The sequence below is a fragment of the Erpetoichthys calabaricus genome, chromosome 4 (genome assembly GCF_900747795.2).
Source record: "Erpetoichthys calabaricus chromosome 4, fErpCal1.3, whole genome shotgun sequence".
In the NCBI taxonomy this organism is placed as follows: Eukaryota; Metazoa; Chordata; class Cladistia; order Polypteriformes; family Polypteridae; genus Erpetoichthys; species Erpetoichthys calabaricus.
Genome location: NC_041397.2, coordinates 132637966 through 132657921, shown reverse-complemented (window position 1 = coordinate 132657921; position 19956 = coordinate 132637966). Strand labels below are relative to the sequence as shown.

The 19956-nt window shown below is 37.0% G+C and overlaps 1 protein-coding gene across 1 annotated transcript; it reads right to left on the bottom strand.

The window, feature by feature from the left end:
* Positions 1-2768: 2768 nt before the first annotated feature.
* On the bottom strand, positions 2769-6286 carry LOC127527660 (uncharacterized). The gene is made up of 3 exons (XM_051927130.1): positions 6134-6286; positions 5932-6013; positions 2769-3506 (listed from the first exon to the last, which is right to left on the bottom strand). The coding sequence occupies exons 2-3, from the start codon at positions 6004-6006 to the stop codon at positions 2769-2771; spliced, it is 813 nt and encodes a 270-aa protein (XP_051783090.1). The 5' UTR covers positions 6007-6013; positions 6134-6286.
* Positions 6287-19956: the final 13670 nt, after the last annotated feature.

Below are 19956 nucleotides of genomic sequence, written 5' to 3'. Positions count from 1 at the left end.
TGGTAAGTTGAGTTGAATTAAAGGTTCAGCAAAGCAGCCTGCCATGGTGGCCTGTAGAGTTGACAATGAAGGTAACAGGCAAGAGGTTACAGGTAACAGATACATAGCTGGTATTGACATTTCTTCCTATCCCCCAAGAAAAAAACCTAAAACTTTAGTTAGTACATTTTGCGTTAGGTGCATGTCACACATTTTGCGTTAGGTGCATGCCACAGGTGATCTTATAACACAATAAAACACAAATACTATTTTCTGTTTTCCCTTCTGCTGATGGCTGAATGGAGGAGGAGCTGAATTTGCAGCAACCTTCTCTTTCAGTCATCTGCGTGAATGTCAGCAGCATGCCCAAAGTGCAGAAATAAGTTATTTTACTTAATTGTTTTTTAACTTCACTCTTCTTCCTCTTCTTTTTGTTTTCTTTGTAGTGCCCCATCACTCAATCAGCATGTAAATACATATCTACACTACTAAACAATCTGGTCATTGGAAGCAGTTTGGAGGTTAAGGCATAGAATTTTTAACATATTTAAATCTGAAAACTAATATTTGAAATCAATATACTCTTACTCTATTATTTGGGGAAGTAAGATGTCCGTAGATTAAGTGTTTATTTTTTTGTAATAAAAAATAATAAAATGCAAATATAAAACTAGAAAAATATCCATCCATCCATTTTCCAACCCGCTGAATCCGAACACAGGGTCACGGGGGTCTGCACTAGAAAAATATTTTCTCCTCAGATCTTGTTTTCCTCATTACATGACATCATATCACACAATAGACCTGCAAAAAAGAAAAGCTGTTAAATGTGAAACATGAATGTACATTAAAAAAAACAAACTCATTTTCCAATAGTTCCTCTGGAAAAAAAAATGTGCACAAAATTCAAACATCAAGCAACGGAAATACAAATGCAAATTAGATGGGCAAAATCCATGTGATCTTTGTGATAAATTTTTTTATTAATACTTAATAATTACATCATTTATGTTGTTCTACAATAACTTTTGTGTATTAAACAAAACAACTTGCTTGATCTGTAAAGGTAACAAAATGCAATATGTAACAAAGTAATGCATTAAAGAGCATTATGTTGAACTATGAAGAAAAACATTTAGTAGTTTGGCTCTTGTTGAGGGAACCATGTTGTGATGACAAAAAAACAGAATGCATATGTAACTGATTTGTGTAAACAGAACTTCAGGAAGACAGCAACCACTATAAAACATTTGGAGCAGTATGTTAATTGTATTTCAGACACCTGTAGCACAGTGCAATGCATAATTGTGCTCCTTATTTGATGTATAGGCCTGCATCCCAGCAGTATCTTATCATGTGGCCATTCTGATGTCTTCAATTGATCACAAATTTTTTATACCATATCCATGACCCATATTCCACTTTTTAACACAGACAGAAACTCTGACCTGAATTCTGAGAAACTGCTGTAGTTGCATGCTAGCTCCAGGGCACAACTGCAAGTATGGGCTACTGGCCGTCTAGTAAATTCAGACATGTCCTTAAATGTAACATTAATGGACTTTGACAGAAAAAGATCAGACCCTGTGCAAAACCTAAGGAACAGTCCAATCTCCTTCTGATCAATCTCTCTGACAAATCTTAGAAGGTGAAGAGATGTGGTCCTCTCATTTGGTGACATTGACTTTGGAAACTGGATGAATTTTGTGATGTTTCTTGGCTTTGGTTGAAGATCATCTAGGATCTTTTCCAGTGTCTTCCCACTCAAAGACTCTCCTATAGCTTTCAGGACTGGCTGCCAGCAGTTTATTATAAATGCTGGCTCTTGGACCATCTCCTTGTGTGCGATTTCTTTTAACAAGGTCAGCAAGTTTTCTTTTGTTGGCAGAGAGGTACAGTTATGACTGCTCAGAATGGTAAGAAGCTCTTCCAAATCAGCTTGACTGAAATCACTCAAAGCCTCTGTCAGTGCATCCTTCTCAGTGGGGCTAATGTAGTTGAAAAATGCCTCCATTAGATTGCAGGTATAAGAAGATATGGAAAGAGCTTCATAAAGAAATGGTGGAGCAAGCTGAACAGGTAAGTATTGAAATCTCTGCCACCCAAAGGCCAAGATTCGGGCAACAGCTTTCCACTCTAGTTCTTGATAAGCGTGATGCAAAGTGGGGATTTTATATGTGGCTCCACACGTTCTTGTTTCTTAAAAAGTGCCCCAGAAGTCAGTAAGACAGTCCATAACAAGCCCATGCCCAACTCCGTTCTCCAACTGTCCATTTTCCAGCACACGCTCAAATGTTATATTAGCATATAGTATGTTCTCATCTGAAAATGTCTGAATCATGTCAGACACACAATGAACTTTGCGAATAGAAATGGTTTGCTTCTCAGCTATATTCTCAGCATTGTCATAGAAAGATGCAGATGAAGTATTTGGGGAGGCATGGTTTGACATTACTTCTGGATTTATGACATCAGGTACTGATGATGGGCTCTCGGATGAAGCAGCTGAGTTGCTATTTGTGGGTGTATGTTCGGAAGGTTGCACTTCAGTTACAGGTTCACCAACAATCTCTATCATATTATGCAATGTTCTGCAATCTGTGTTATCACCAGCAGAGCTGGAAATTACTTGCTCAAAAGTAGATTCATCTTTCTGATTTTCTTTGTCTTCAATCACTTCAATATCATTTTCTGATTCCTGTTGTTCAGGGGCAGGTTGATAAATCAAAGTGTCACAGAGAACATCCAAGGACAAGTTTCCATCATCACCAAGGAAAATAACTTCTTGATCAAATGTTGAAGTGGTGGTAACATGGTAAAATTGCAGTCATTAATGGACTGGAAGTAAAAGGCCTATGGGAGCTATGGGAGGAAGATATGGGAGATAGATCCTGCTGGGCGGGTGCCAATGCTGTCTCAAATCTCTCAGGTGATTTGGCCTGTTTTGCTGAATCATTACTTTTTTTGGGTTTTGAACAAATGTATAACCTGAGTAATTTATGATAAGTTGTATCATACAACCTGCCAACTGTGAGAGTTGCATCTAACTGCTCCTCTGAGCCCATAATACATAAAGAGAAGTCAAAGTCTTCAACTCTTCCTTTAGATGATTTCCCCTTAGGAAAGAATATTTGCTTCCCATCTTCTAAAATTTTGTTCACAGTATCATCTTTACTGACAATGAGCTCTCTTGTGCCCCCACCAGTTGGTCGTCTAACTTGTTTAAAGTTACCATTTTGATACACCATCCAACCCAGTTCTATTTTTCTTGTTTTTCGTTCAGCATTCTTGTTCCCTTTACCAACTGCTCGGCGAGGATTACTTTGTGAACCTGCTGTTGCTGGGTGCAAGCTTGGAAGTTTCATTTTTGATCGCAGACGTTCTATGAGTTTCCTTTTCCTTTCCTCATTGTTTGAAGCTGCTGAAGATGAATCTGTCCAATTTCTTGCATATACACGGTCTCCAAAATGAGGAATATATTTTGAAAGTGTGTCATCATCCATCAATCTGACAACATCCAGGTCCACCTGTCCAAAGAAAAAAGTATATATATATATATATATATATATATATATATATATATATATATATATATATATATATATATATATATATATATATATATATATATATTTATCGAAGTGAAGGTAGGGCAATTGTGATCAATACTAGGGCTGGTATAACTGTTCAAACTATTTCAATTTCTTGGGCATCAAGTAGGTGTTTATTGGTTAGTTTTGTTGAAACTGTTGTTGTAATATATAATATAAGTGTGCTAATAAGAAAGACAATTATTAATGCTGATGAGCCCAGAATGAGAGCGAAACACGTGTCGTGTACTCTTTGCATTTATTTGACAGTAAACTATTTCAACCATTCTATGATTTGCTCCTCACAAACTGAGGGCACCGTGGCGGATGTTAGCAGATCGCTGGCCAACCACAAGCGTTACCTGGTAGGTAACCACCCATACAATCAGATTGTGACACAGACTTTGAATGCCGTGAATATATATATATATATATATATATATATATATATATATATATATATATATATATATATATATAGCATCAATCAATGTACTGCATAGCATAGTAACCTAAGGTATACCAAGCCATTGTACAAAAGTTAAAAGTATTCAATGTGAATTTTATAAAATAATAGTTTGGTGGTATTCCACTAAGCAAAACTACACTGAGTAAAAACTACAAAATGCACATCTGGAACATGGATTTAGGTAAAAAGTTCCACTTAGAATGCTACTGATAGAGTAATCAAAATAATTAAGCAATCTTGGTACAGTACAAGGAATACCACCAATAAATTGTAAAGTCTGGACATAAACCAAAACATTTATTTACATTAAAATCACACTGGGTTACTTTAACAGGAGTTTAGTGCAGGCCTTATGACAACAGGAAACAGAAACTTACAGTATCTGCAAACACCAGCTACCTAGATGTACTCCTAGTTGTGTATGCCAGGCATGTGTATGTCATGTGTATGTCATATACCATATTCTTTTTTGACATCATGGTCTGGTTTAAAAATAAATAAATAAAAAGGAAATTGTACCATACATAACACCTACTACCATGTTCAATTTAGAGAAAATATTTGGACAGTCCCACAGTTTTTGTTGTTTATACTATGCACACCAGCAAACTGGATTTGAACTTAAACAATGACAAATTGACAAAAGCTAACTATTTTAATGTCAATTGAACTGGAAGCTACAGTCCTTTTCGTAAAAACTTTCTCAGTGTTAGGGGTTCAAACGATAGATAAACATTGAAGTAATTTATTGTGCTGCTGTGCTCAGCAGTGGCATCAATGAACACAAGGATACCAGTTCCATTGGCAGTTATACACACCTAAGTCATAACAGAACCCACACCATGCTGAACAGCTGATGATTTGCTTGTAGAAGGTATTGTTTGTGCCTTCTACACACTTTGCTTTCTGGTACAGGTTCTTTGTTATTTTTTCATATGACACCAGGAATCTGACTACAGATTTTTAACATACTCTTTGTTGTCTGTTGTCTGCCTTTTTCCTATATTTTTTATATTCTGATTGTGAGGCATATCACACGTTTACATGTGGTGAAGCCTACGTGGTTGTGATTTAAGTAGGTGGCTTGTCTCCATTGCTGATGTGAATGACTGCAGAAATATACAGATTATCTGCTTACATCCAGGCAAAAGTTAGAACAATAAAGGTGAAGAGCAGCACCAGGGAAGATAGATGGAAAGGGGCTGATAATATCTATTGGTCGTATATGCTACATTAGATATAGTTGACTGGAAAGGATCATTAATCAAATAATACATATGATGACTTTATTTTTATTATTGTTATTAATAATAATAATAATAATAACATTATCTTTATATAAAATGTCTTTATCATTCCTCTCATACAGCTGTCAAGCTTTGCCTGACAAACCTTTCCAGGGATCTTTCACATATCCTAGCTTGGGCTGCATATGCATTTTGTTCTGTATCACTCACCGTTTTGTAGAGATTTGAACTTTTGTTCGACTTTTTTCCTCCCATAAGAAGCAAACTTAGAGAACGTTGAGACAATATAATTTCCATCTAATGTTTTTTTCAAAATTCTTTGCAGCCTTTGAGATATCACGACTCCAGACTGTAAAAGCTATCGCACATCATATGCGTCTGGCGGGTGACACTTTGCGTTCTAAAATTCGAAATCATGGCGTTCAATGAAGGAACGCACTACTGCCCCAGTTTGCCGTCCATAGACGGAACTGACAGTAGTTATGACTTTCAGCACATGATTTTCAGCACTGTTCAAATCTTTAATGAGCTATTCACCATATTTCCCATAATAGATTTACGGTAAATTCATTTAAGTATAGCCGTCACTTAGCTAGTTAACTTAATAAAAATCGAACGTAAAGTATGGAGATATTTGAAAATTGACCTTGTCTTGTGCCATTTGGTGTAGGTTCTCCTCCGGTATCCCTCTTTCTTTAAGTGCAATGATGAACGGATCCATGGTGTGGCTGAATGAATAAAAACGCAGTCTCTGTTAGCCGCTGCAGTTTGTCAGAATGCAAACCAAAGCAGACATGCAACAGTTCATCTAATTACTTTGCAAAACTGCATGATGCAAATAGACTTACATTTCTGTACGTATCACAGGAGGTTTCAAGTTAGTATCGTTGTCATCAGATACTGTGATTTATGATAGCAAGCCCGCCAGGAGCAAAGGTTAAGTTTCGTTTCTTCGAGATCGCGATAAAATTATTCCGTTATCTCGAGAAAACAAAGTTCGTTTTCTCGAGATCTCGATAAAATTATTCCGTTATCTCGTGAAAACAATTTAAAAAAAAAAAGATATAGCATGTCCTCTCTCGGCTTCCGTAATGGATTTTTACCTAACAACTTATTATTTTTTTCCTGGTTTTTATTTTCTACATCTAAGATACACTTAGTGATTTTATATGCCTCTTTAGACATTGCAACAAATCACTATATACAATTAATAATATATAAAAAGCATGTTAATCATTATACTGTTTTAAAAACTGAGTGGCGAATTTCAAATATTATGTTCAGAACATGTTATTTAAGCAACTTACCAAATTTATAAACAGAGTACTTCAGCATAAATTCATGCCAAGTACTGTGGTGCTTTGGAATCCTTTGAAGTGAACCAATACAGGTGTTTAAATGATTTTAAAATATTGTGCTTCACACTTTCTAGTTTTTCTAGTGTTTCATTACCTGTAAGGGCAGAACATATGGCAGGCTGCTTATGCCCCAGATAATACCATAAGGATTCAAAGATACCGAAGCCTATATAGTGATGGAGTTTATTTTACTTTAAAAATGTTTTAATTGTCATAGCTGTGTGTTGGAATATTGTTAGATATGTAAATTTTGAAATGTTTATAAAATGTCAGGAGTGTATTCTCTGTAACTGTTTTCATTTATTGTCAGTTGTTGGTGTTGTAGTACTGTTACTAGTCTGTGTAGAACATGCAAGTAAGAATATCAATGTATTGTGTACACATAATGAGAATGTAACAAACTTGCAAAATGCTATCATTCATGTTTTGTAGCAAACAAAAAGCCAGAAGGCTCAGTGTTGTCCCTAATTATATCACTTCTTCTAATCAAGTCTGTCTTTACCAAGAATGTCATGTCATTTCAAAACCGTTTAATCCAGACAAGGGTTGTGGGGATTGCTGGAGCCTATTCCAGTTAGTATAGGGCACAAGGCAGGAACAAACCCTGGACAGGGTGCCAGTACATCACAGGGTAAATACACAAACCAAACACAAACAGGGGCCAATTTAATGTCACCAATTCACCTAACCTGCATGCCTTTGGACTGTGTGAGGGAAAAAGAGCACCTGGAGGAAACCTACACAGACACAGGGAGAACAAGCAAACTGCACACATTGAGGACCCGGGACACAAACCCTTATCTACTTACCGCAGGGCAGCAGCACTACTACTGTGCCACCATGCTGACCTTTTAACATATCATATTTTGATTTATCTTTGCTTCCAAAAGATGATCAAAGACTTACCTGTGAGACACAGCCTAATGGTAAACATTAACATCACAAGGGCCCAATCAAGTGTGAGGCCATTATCATATTCCACCAAAGTCACGGAGACATACTTGAAAAGTATTGGAATTCCCATGTAGGGAGCCAACGGCAGGTAGATTATTGGCATTGGGAATTTATTTTCTATATAATCTGTTTAAATGGAATATTTCTTTTAATCTTCTATTTTCCCGCCTTGAGTAATACATCAAGCACCTAATTAAACATTTATTGAAATATTTATACAGTGCACATGAACAATATATTTCTATATACTTGTTGCATGGATGGTTTGTGCTCAGTGTTGCGATTACAACATTTGATAAATAGTCTTATTTTAATAAATGTGTACAGAGTTTTGGCCTTATAAGTGGAAGGGGCTCTGGCTAAAAATTCATTTTTAAATGTCATGGATCTGTAATTCCTTATCTCTCATAAGGAAAAAAGAATATGGACCCTTGGGTTTTGTTCATCTTCATTTTCTAATTAATACTGTGGCCACTAAGGGGCACACCAATGCCCCAAACCCTTGATACAATTTCTATAAGCACAGTCCCAAATTAAAATAAAATCTTTTATTAAAGAAATACAGTGCATCCGGAAAGTATTCACAATGCATCACTTTTTCCACATTTTGTTATGTTATAGCTGTATTCCAAAATGGATTAAATTCTTTTTTTTCCTCAGAATTCTACAAACAACACCCCATAATGACAACATGAAAAAAGTTTACTTGAGGTTTTTGCAAATTTATTAAAAATAAATTGAGAAAGCACATGTACATAAGTATTCACAGCCTTTGCCATGAAGCTCAAAATTGAGCTCAGGTGCATCCTTTTTCCCCTGATCATCCTTGAGATGTTTCTGCAGCTTAATTGGAGTCCACCTGTGGTAAATTCAGTTGATTGGACATGATTTGGAAAGGCACACACCTGTCTATATAAGGTCCCACAGTTGACAGTTCATGTCAGAGCACAAACCAAGCATGAAGTCAAAGGAATTGTCTGTAGATCTCCAAAGCAGGATTGTCTCGAGGCACAAATCTGGGGAAGGTTACAAAATTTCTGCTGCTTTGAAGGTCCCAATGAGCACAGTGGCAATCCATCATCCATAAGTGGAAGAAGTTCGAAACCACCAGGACTCTTCCTAGAGCTGGCCGGCCATCTAAACTGAGCGATCATGGGAGAACGGCCTTAGTCAGGGAGGTGACCAAGAACCTGATGGTCACTCTGTCAGAGCTCCAGAGGTCCTCTGTGGAGAGAGGAGAACCTTCCAGAAGGACAACCATCTCTGCAGCAATCCACCAATCAGGCCTGTATGGTAGAGTGGCCAGACGGAAGCCACTCCTTAGTAAAAGGCACATGGCAGCCCGCCTGGAGTTTGCCAAAAGGCACCTGAAGGACTCTCAGACCATGAAAAAGAAAATTCTCTGGTCTGATGAGACAAAGATTGAACTGTTTGGTGTGAATGCCAGGTGTCACGTTTGGGGGAAACCAGGCACTGCTCATCACCAGGCCAATATCATCCCTACAGTGAAGCATCGTGGTGGCAGCATCATGCTTTGGGGATGTTTTTCAGCAGTAGGGACTGGGAGACTAGTCAGGATAAAGGGAAAGATGACTGCAGCAATGTACAGAGACATCGTGGATGAAAACCTGCTCCAGAGCACTCTTGACCTCAGACTGGGGCGACGGTTCATCTTTCAGCAGGACAACGACCCTAAACACACAGCCAAGATATCAAAGGAGTGGCTTCAGGACAACTCTGTGAATGTCCTTGAGTGGCCCAGCCAGAGTCCAGACTTGAATCCCATTGAACATCTCTGGAGAGATCTTAAAATGGCTGTGCACCGACACTTCCCATCCAACCTGATGGAGCTTGAGAGGTGCTGCAAAGAGAAATGGGCGAAACTGGCCAAGGATAGGTGTGCCAAGCTTGTGGCATCATATTCAAAAAGATTTGAGGTTGTAATTGCTGCCAATGGTGCGTCAACAAAGTATTGAGGAAAGGCTGTGAATACTTATGTACATGTGATTTCTCAGTTTTTTTACTTTTAATAAATTTGCAAAAATCTCAAGTAAACTTTTTTCACGTTGTCATTATGTAGTGTTGTGTGTAGAATTCTGAGGGAAAAAAATGAATTTAATCCATTTTGGAATAAGGCTGTAACATAACAAAATGTGGAAAAAGTGATGCGCTGTGAATACTTTCCGGATGCACTGTACCTTTTCACAAGGCTTCTCTTCAACTAGTTCTTCATTTTTTTTTGTTGCAAAAAACCAAAGATTCTTTTCTCTTTTATCTTCCCCTTCACAAATTCCAGGTGAGCTTCCACTGACTCCTCTCCTAACTTGGACTCACCTGGGGACCATGAAGTACTCTTTTTATCTATAACTCTGTTACTTGGACTGATTTTTACTTGTTTGGACTGTGATAGATAGATAGATAGATAGATAGATAGATAGATAGATAGATAGATAGATAGATAGATAGATAGATAGATAGATAGATAGATAGATAGATAGATACTTTATTAATCCCAATGGGAAATTCACATACTCCAGCAGCAGCATACTGATACAAAAAACAATATTACATTAAAGAGTAATAAAAATGCAGGTAAAAACAGACAATAACTTTGAATAATGTTAGCTAGTTATATGTGTCTAGACATGGCCCTAGTTGACTTTATATATAGCAGGGGCATCAGTCAATTCTAAAGAACTAAGCATTGGATCTGAATTAGTAGAGATGCTATTTTGGAAAAACTATTGTTGTAGTGTGATTACTGTTGACTACAAACTGACTGGTGAGCTCTGCTTATTGCGGGTGACAGCCAACTTAACTTGATGCAAATTAATTTTTCTGTAGTGAGGTTCACTAAAGTGCAAACACATATATAATGCATTCCTGTGTGCAGGGCTCATTCTACTTGAACACATACATTAAGGCATGATTCAAGATACACTATGAATATTGCACATCAAGCAATAGTAAGCTAGCACATATAGTAGAATGTACATAGTATCTGATTGATAGAGAGGTGCCAGACATACATACATACTTACTGACCTCTGTAAAACTCTAGTGTAAAAAAATAGATTATTCTTTTTATCCCAGGCAAAATTTGTGTTTCATTCAATAGCACTCTCTAGAGACCACAGCTAGGGTGTGTGGTGCTGGGCCTACTTACTTCCCGTCTCTGTAAAACTGTGACATAAAGGAATATTTTTTATTTGGTGTGGGTGTATTTACATAAAAAAAAAAATATATATATATATATATATATATATATATATATATATATATATATTTACTTCAAAAAAATAATAGTCATTCCTTTGTTCAGTAAAGTTTACAAGTTTCTGCACCAGTAGACCAAGTAACAGATACTTTTCATTGTGCTGTAAGATATAGTGGCAATAAACTGAGCTGTATTTTTCCAAGGTACTATATGTATGAAATATTTTTTTCATTATATCTAACTTCCTTTTGTATCCTGCTCCAGATGTCAGCATTAGAAATTTAATAAACACTTCAGACAATTTTCAACAGTCTGCCACATTTAGAGTCTGTACTTTTTGCTATTTGTCTTTTCCTGACCAAAGTATTTCTATGGACTTTACAGGAATCAAATGCACTGACTCTCAGCTGTTCTGCAGGTATTTCCATCACAGGGCACTAAAACGAATAATTTTTTTCACAGTTGCTAAGACTGTACTGTTTATGTAGTAATGAAAATAACACCAGCAATAAAACACTCAAATTATGGATTGAATCCTATTCTCATATTCAATTCATTTTTTTTTCAATTCAATTCTTTATTGTCATGTGTACAAGTACCATGTACAATGAAATGCTTGCTTGCATGTGCCCCCGCAGACAGTGTACATAGACAAACAAAAAAAAGAAAGAAACACACAATAAAATAAATGAATATAAATAAGTAAATAAATAAAACCAGAATCCTAGGAATAAATAGAGACAGTGGCAGAAGTATATGTGCAGGTAGCAATGGAGGTGACACAAGGTTACTGATTGTTCATGAGTCTGATTGCAGTTGGGTAGAAACTGTTCCTGAACCTGGAGGTGCACGTCTGAATAGACATTAGCCGCTTCGCAGATGGAAGGAGGGTGAAAAGTGACAGTGCAGGGTGGCTGGGGTCCCGCCTGATACGGTTCACTTTCCTAAGACAGCGTGTAGTGTGGATGTCATGGATCGTAGGGAGCTGTGTGCCTGTGATCTGCTGTGCTGTATTCACCACACGCTGCAGAGCTCTGCAGTCCTGAACTGAGCATTTGCTGTACCAGGATGTGATGCATTCTGTCAGGATGGATTCCACAGTACACCTGTAGAATCAGCACTGGGTTGTGGGGGACATCTGGGCCTTACTCAGTCTCCTGAGGAAGTTGAGGCGTTGTTGGGCTTTCTTGACTACTGACGTAGTGTGACTTGACCATTTAAGGTCATCAGTGAGGGTGACTCCGAGGAACCTAAAGCTGCTGGCCTGCTCCACAGCCTCACCTCCGATGTAGATGGGGTTGTGCTTTGTTGCCTGTTTGCGGAAATCCACAATCATCTCCTTAGTTTTGGTAACGTTGAGGGTGAGGTTGTTGTCCTGACAACTTTCTGCCAGGAGTCTGACCTCCTCCCTGTAGGCCGTCTCATCGTCCTCGCTGATCAGACCTATTACAGTGGTATTGTCAGCAAACTTGAGGATGGTGTTAGAGTTGTACTTAGCTATGCAGTCATGTGTGTAGAGAGAGTAAAGCAGTGGGCTCAGCATGCTGCCCTGTGGGGTGCCAGTGTTGATGGTGATGATGGAGGAGGTTTTCCCAGCAATATGCACTTGCTGACGTCTACCGGTAAGGAAGTCCAGTACCCAGTTGCACAGTGAAGAGCTAAGCCCCAGATCCAGGAGTTTAGCGATGAGCTGGGATGGAATGACGGTGTTAAATGCAGAGCTGTAGTCCACAAACAGCAGCCTGGCATAACAGTTCTTGTTCTCCAGATGAGACAGGGTGGTCTGAAATGTTATGGATATGGCATTCTCAGTGGACCTGTTGCAACAGTAGGCATCCAAGCCAGTATATTCACTAAAAGAAGAATATCAGTAATAAAAATGACATCCCACCCATCTGCCCCTAGCACTTAAATAGGTTATTAAACTTAACTTCCTCCTTTTCCTGATCCTTCCACAGGATCCTTTTTTTCCCTAAACTGACCCATGATCTCATACTACTGACCACCTAATCTATGCCAACTTCTTGCCCACAGCCCCTTTTGCAGTTCAGAACCACTTTCTCTACTAGAAACCTTATGTTGCAATAAAAGTATTCATATCCCTTACAAACATGTTTCCAAGAATACAATCAAGTATCTTATCTGTGTGAGTTCTTGTAGAAATGTCCTGCAATCTGTGTAGATCAAGCAGGAAAACTGCTTGCAGTTAATTTTATGGAAAGTTCCCAAGCCATTAGGAACAAAGACCTCACCAAGCCTATTGGAGAATGTTTCACTACTTTTGATTAATCTTTCTCTTTGTTCCCTTCATGCTATTTCAACGACACCTTTCAAAGAAAAGCAGAAGAAACTAAACTTATTATCAAACTGAGATCACTGATCCCTCCAGCGCTGAAAAACTAACTAACCTTTCAATTTTTTCCATTATCTTCACTAATGGCTGCCTTTTGCACTTAGCCCTTTCATCTTTCCCGGCCTTATTTCCCCTTCCCCAGCCCTTTCTCACCTATATATTCTTAATGTGTTTTCCTTGAAGACATCTCAACAGACAAGATATAGTTTTTTAACCTTTCATTTAATTTTTATCTTCTTGTGTGCGTAAATTCCATTGATCAATATGGTGGGAATTAAAACAGCTTTGCAAATCATTTGATAATTAACTCATTTGTGAATTTCCCCTTGGGATTAATAAAGTATCTATCTATCTATCTATCTATCTATCTATCTATCTATCTATCTATCTATCTATCTATCTATCTATCTATCTATCTATCTATCTATCTATCTATCTATCTATCTATCTATCTATCTATCTATCTATCTATCTATCTATTTAGTCTTGGTGTTTCATGTGTTCATTTTTCTGATTCCTATGTCTTTGACTGTTTTGACTTTTTAACAATTATAACTTTTAGCTCTAGAAAACTTTTTGCACTCTTTGCACCAAAACCTGCTTTTTGCTGACCAGGTTGGAGCATTTATTAAGCTATCTGTCTATTGTATTGGATCCACTGTACTCAGTGCTAAAGCTCAGCTCACTGCTACTGACTGACAAATAAGCTGAGGATTTACTGGCTGTAGGCATTACATTTTCTCATACGTTGAGTATCACAAAATCTCCAGTAATATATGATGTAATAATAATAGAAAGAAGATTTTAACCACAGTACAACTGAATGATGAGAAGGGCAAGAAGGCAGTTAGTACTGTTGCCCCACAGCTCTTAGAGAATGGTTCCAAATCCTGGCCTGGTCATTGAGTGTGTGGAGTTTGAATGTTGTCCCTGTGTTTGGATGTTTTTCCTTCAAGCACACTACTTCCCTCTCTATCCCAGAGAAGTCAGGGTTAGATTATTTTTCAATCCTACATTGGTGCTGTAGGTGTGTATCAATCTGTCCCACAGTGGTCAGGTCTCTGTCCTTCCTTGTGCATTGTGCAGGCTTTAACTTCATACTTTGAGATTGTAGATTTGGATATAAATGAATATAATCACCTTTTCATATGCAAATGCCCTTTTGCTATAATAAAGAACAGGATTTTCAACTTCTTAGGCAAGCTTGTTTGAAAAATTCTTTGGTTTAAGCTTAATGGAATGAAAATTGTTTAAAAAATTGCTTCATCATTTTAAATTGTTTGCAAATGTTTCCAAGTAAAAGTGTTACATTTATTAAAGCCCTATAGTTGTTTTTTCTTTATAGTAAGATTTGTCTTTTGACTTATGTAGTCTTTTCTTTCAATGGCTACTTTGTCACCATGATTAGTGTTTTTAGCTTTGGCAGAAAGAAATATAAACCATAATTGTTATAATTCTTATTCTTTTCAAAGTAATAAATGAGTTCACAGAGTTAATTCCTTTGTATCTGGTATTGCGGTTGTTCAGTGGAACTGACTATACATTTTTCTATGTTAAATGTCAGTCTTTATCCGCCAAAAAAAAAAAAACTGGCATATATTATTAATCGTACTTTCTTTCTAATCGCTTTGCTCCTTTTTTGTAAACCTTGTTACATGGCTGAAATTCCACTAATAATAAATGAAGAAGGGGAACTCTACATTCAATTACAGAGAACAATGATACAGTTTATATGAGGTTATATTGCTGTTTATTTTTAGATATGAGTTGTTTGATTTACTTTCCTGGAGATGATTGCTAGCAGGCAGTAAATGTTAGCAGTGTCTGTCAGAATAAACAATGAATAGCTGATTAGTATGATCTGGCTCTGGAGAGGATTATTCTGTATTATATTGCAGTGAGATCTTTATAATAAGATTGGAATCTGAATGTGGTTCAGTGAACAGAGGAAAGTGTATATAAAATAGCTTTAATTAAGAAAAATTATAAGTAGTTTCAAATTAATTATGAGCTGAAGAACGGCGTGACTCTGCAACATATTGATAGGTAAAACAACATTTTCTCTTTCATTATAAAGAATTTACTGTGAGTATTCAAAACTACAATAAATACATGGTGCTTTAAAAGCTACAATAAATTCACTTACTGTACTGTTAAATTGGTTGCTGCAGTTCTTTGACTTCCATTTTTTTTATTATTAGGTGATTAATGCATAAATTCTGTACTGTAAAAGCAAGCACTATCAAATAATTTTTAAAGGCCAAGCAACAACTAAAGAAATAAACATTTTAAAATCATAAGCTCTATTATGACAAAAATGAGCAATACTGCAATGCGAAGGATGGTACAAACAGCATTAGCACGATGACACTGTGTTACAGTAATGAGTCTTAAGGATCACTTTAAATCCTGAGACTGAGAACCTCTTAAACAGGTAAGAATACTGTATGCCAGAGGTTATAGGATTTGTAGCTGAAATCTCTACCTCCTACAGCAGTTGTTCTAGTGGGGCATGCACTGCCAACAGCTTAACCCCTTTACTTATTGTAGATGTACTTCTTTTTCATTTTTTTCTTCTACTGTCTTGAAAACTACGTTAAAATAAATGGACACTGATAGCAAAATTGTGACAGTAAAGTCCAATGCACATTACATCTTTAATTATTATTTGCAATTTATGACTAAATAGTTAAGTCCCGAATTTACTTTTGCATGGCAACTACCATATAAACTCACATATATGTCGGGTCTTGAAACCCGAAAAATCGATCATAAAAATCAGACCCCAACTTATATGCCCATTCAAAAATGCGACACTTAAATTTTTTTTCCTCCTTCAATCTCGCATCAGTTTCTCAGACACATCGAATTTTGTTGCAGCAGCATTGTTACCAGTTTCTTTCAGTACTTCAACAACTTTAATTTAAAACCAGCTTCATATTTTCTTCTGATCGAACGCTCAATCGTAGGTAAAGGATGCTCTTACAATAAAGGTGTATGAAGGTGTGAGATACAAAAAACACACATCAGTGCAAACGTTGCTTCGGAATAGTTTGGGCATTACTGTACGGTCACATAGGCACAATAGAGAGAGAGAGGTTAGGAGCACACGCTGATACAGCTCATTGCCTCACCAACATTGAAGAAAAAGGCAGTGTGCTCTGTGGTTACTCTCTCAGGTGGGCATTAGCATATCATAATCTCTTGGACCAATAGCGTGAGTTTTCCGCATTCCACTTATATGACCGACATTATAAAATACCAGAAATTATACAGTAAAATCAAGTCCGACTTATCCGCGGGAGAACTTATCCGCGAGTATATATGGTACATGTTATTTGGCAATAGGCAGTTTTCTAGTTTCATTCTGTGTCTTTGGATTATCTTACATAAATAGGTTTATAGGGTTTGTGGAAGAAAAACAACAGATTCACAGGATCCAGAATCTATTTATAATTCTGCACGCAGGATACGACACTGGACAGAATTCTGGTGAAGTGCAAAAGTGCCTAACTTCTCATTAGAGCATCTCTCCTTTTATATGTTTTTACCACAGTGGCACAATATCACCAAAGTCCATTACACAATGGACAAACCGGCTGGCAGGGTCTGCTGAATTCCCTTTTCTCGTATTATTTGTCTGTACAGTTTTTTATCAAATGCCATCTCAAAGGCCAGTACCTGTGCTGTGCCTGCTTTTATAGAATAAGCTGATAACTACAGTTTATAATGGATTAACAGTTTTAAGGTTTATACTGAAATTAAGATTAATGCTTCAATACTTCAACAGTTTATAGGAGCATTATTGTCATATATACAGAGTACAGTAATATTTTTACTTGCATGTACTACAATAATGCCAGATTAATACATATATCTAATTGACAAACAATAGCTAATAAGGGAAGTGATTGATCCAATCTGCTTGCAGCCTAGTTGTCCATGAATATTTGTTTAACTTCTGCAGGTGCTCTGCACCTTGCCACTATTAAATGCCATCTGATATTTGTTTTACTTCTACATCTACATGTGCTGCACACCCTTTCACTGCTAAATGCTGACTCCACTTGATAGCTGATCCCTAACCCTAATCCAAAGTAAATATCACCTCATGTGCACCAGGTTTATCAGATAAAATAGGTGGGAGGGCTAGAGTCTAGAGAGTAGAAACAATGTGAAATACTGGTTTTTGAATGAAGAAATGGATGTTGGGGACAGAAAGATTGTCGATGATAAGGCAACAAAACGGATACATAAAATGTTCAGTAAACATCTATATCTGTATACTTCATGGGCAATTAGCCCTCCAGACCTATTCAATAATGGCCAGGACTTAAAGTCAAGAAAGCCTCTCTGTCAGAAACGGAAAGCAGCAACCCATAACACCCCAGATTAAATGATCTATGTCATGACCTGAAGTATGTAAGGCTCAAACAGCTGATACTTTCACACAGAAGAATTTCTTGCACCAGACAACACAGGAAACAATAATTCTATTAAAAATTTTGGGTCATTCTTTAGTGAGCCAGGTATGCATTTCTGCTACAAACAATTCACTATCAGGACCCACAAAACATCTGTTCATGCGAGCCCCGTAATTAGATGATTTTATACTGTCTTGTTCCATAGCCATTTTGCACCATTTTTGGTTTGTTTTCCATGTCCAGTTGTATCCAAAGACCGTAACTGATGTGATGTGACACTGTCATAGTTAATATAGCATCTATGTAGTTTTAAATGGAGGTATGGTCAGATCATCATCTCCAGACTTTTTCACCTTGACATTCAACTTTACTTATTTCTAACCATTTTTATTTAATGTTTGATCACATTTTGTTATTTAGTGCACCTGGTTTTTTGTTTTTCTTTTCATAACTGTACTGTTCTAATGCTCATTTGTGTGAAAGTCAGTAGTGAAAAAAGCTCTTATATGGTTAAGATAGTGCTGCTGTTAACTTCCTGTTTTTCATGTTAGTGATAGGGCCCTATAAAAGAATCTTTTGTGGCCCTTTTGTTGACTAAAACCAGGTGACTCAGCTGCATGTATATTAATATATATTTCAATATGCTAGTTGGTCTTGACACATACCTAACATGAACCTGCTGAACTGCTTTAGCAGGTGTGGATTATGTAGTGCAAACACCGTCCAAGATAATCTCACTGCATTTATCACACATTTAACAATATATCAGGGCCAACAAAAGCACCCAGTGTTTTTCTCAATTTACCATTTAATGTTATAAAAATGACATTCTTCATTTTATCAAAGACTCAGAGTCCACTCTGTCAATACCTTTCCAGGCCTCTGTCTCTACTGTTTGACCAGCATGAATATCCTTGCGTCCCATTGCTGCTTTTTTGTCAATGTAGAAGAACATCATCATGCACTATCACAGGCTTAGGCTCACTCTCCTTTAATTACCAATCAAATTTTTGGGATTCCAAACATGAAACAAGCTTCTTATTCTACCTTTAATAGGAAATCGCTTACAGCAAACGCACAGCAAATGAGGTACACTTAATTTTGAAATCACCTGTTTTCATGTTGGCAAGTTCAAAACACTCAGTCACAATAGACTGCTTTTTTTTTCAAAATCAACATTCTTCTTCTAAACCTCAAAAATACAGAGGTGCATTTCACACAGAGCTATCAGCATAACCCAGCCAAGTGCAATGACTGATTTATAATTTACTATTCACATATGACTAGAAAGCTTCATTTTCCACAACCAGTGTCCTAATAGTAAATTTTGTTAGCTCATCCTTAATTAATCATATTTAAATATGAATTGGTTAATAGAGAAACATTTGTGTTAGCACAACTGAAACCAGTAAAGACAGTACATTTTATTTTGTGGGTTACAAGGTACTGACATTCCGAAAGATTAATTTTGTGATCAAAAATGAACAAAAAGAAATAGCTTCCTATCCATCCATCCATCCATTTTCCAACCCGCTGAATCCGAACACAGGGTCACGGGGGTCTGCTGGAGCCAATCCCAGCCAACACAAACACACCCACACACCAAGCACACACTAGGGCCAATTTAGAATCACCAATCCACCTAAATGTTGTTTTAAATTAAAGTTATTATATGTGAAAGATTTTAAGGGCATCCACTACTGTCTACAGAAGTGGGCAAACTGGACCTAATCAAGACAGAAACAGAGTCTGTAGTATGAGAAACAGACATCTTACACCTTACACACCAAATACCAGAGTCATCTTACAGGTCCTCAGTTGACTGCTTCCTTGAATATACACCAACCACTAGTCATATGTAACAGGGAAAGATGACTCCAGGATGCTGGTCTTAGAAGCATAGTTTCAAATTAAAAAGTCATATCTGAAAATGGAGAAAAAAAGAAGGTTAAAATGGGCAAAGAACACAGACGTTGGATGGTTGATGACTGGAAAAGAGTATTATGGCCAGCATCCAGGAGTCATCTTTTCTAATTACATAATTTTTTCACACATCCACACAGACAAACCACTAAAAACAGTACTTAATATGACTTTTAATACTGATTAAAACAGAACAAGAATCTCTGGTCCAAAGGGAAAACAGTATTATTGGCATTTTTATTGTCATTTGCTGTATTCTTGGCTCTTTAGCTGTGTCCAGGTGGTCTGTTTCAGAGAAAATTTCCAAAGACTTACTGGTTCAATTAATTTTAATATGGTAGCTAACATTTGTGACAGATAGGTTTTCAGTGAGCAGACATATTAGCTACTCTTTTGTCTTCTTGTTGTGATACTGCTTATGAAAATTAGTTTAACTCACAAA

Bases quoted from the DNA above. Each gene is read 5' to 3' on its own strand.
- LOC127527660 (XM_051927130.1), bottom strand. From the start codon at position 6,006: ATGGATCCGTTCATCATTGCACTTAAAGAAAGAGGGATACCGGAGGAG. The intron at 3,507-5,931 runs GTCAATTTTCAA...TTCTTTGGACAG, and splicing joins ACCAAATGGCACAAGACAAG to GTGGACCTGGATGTTGTCAG.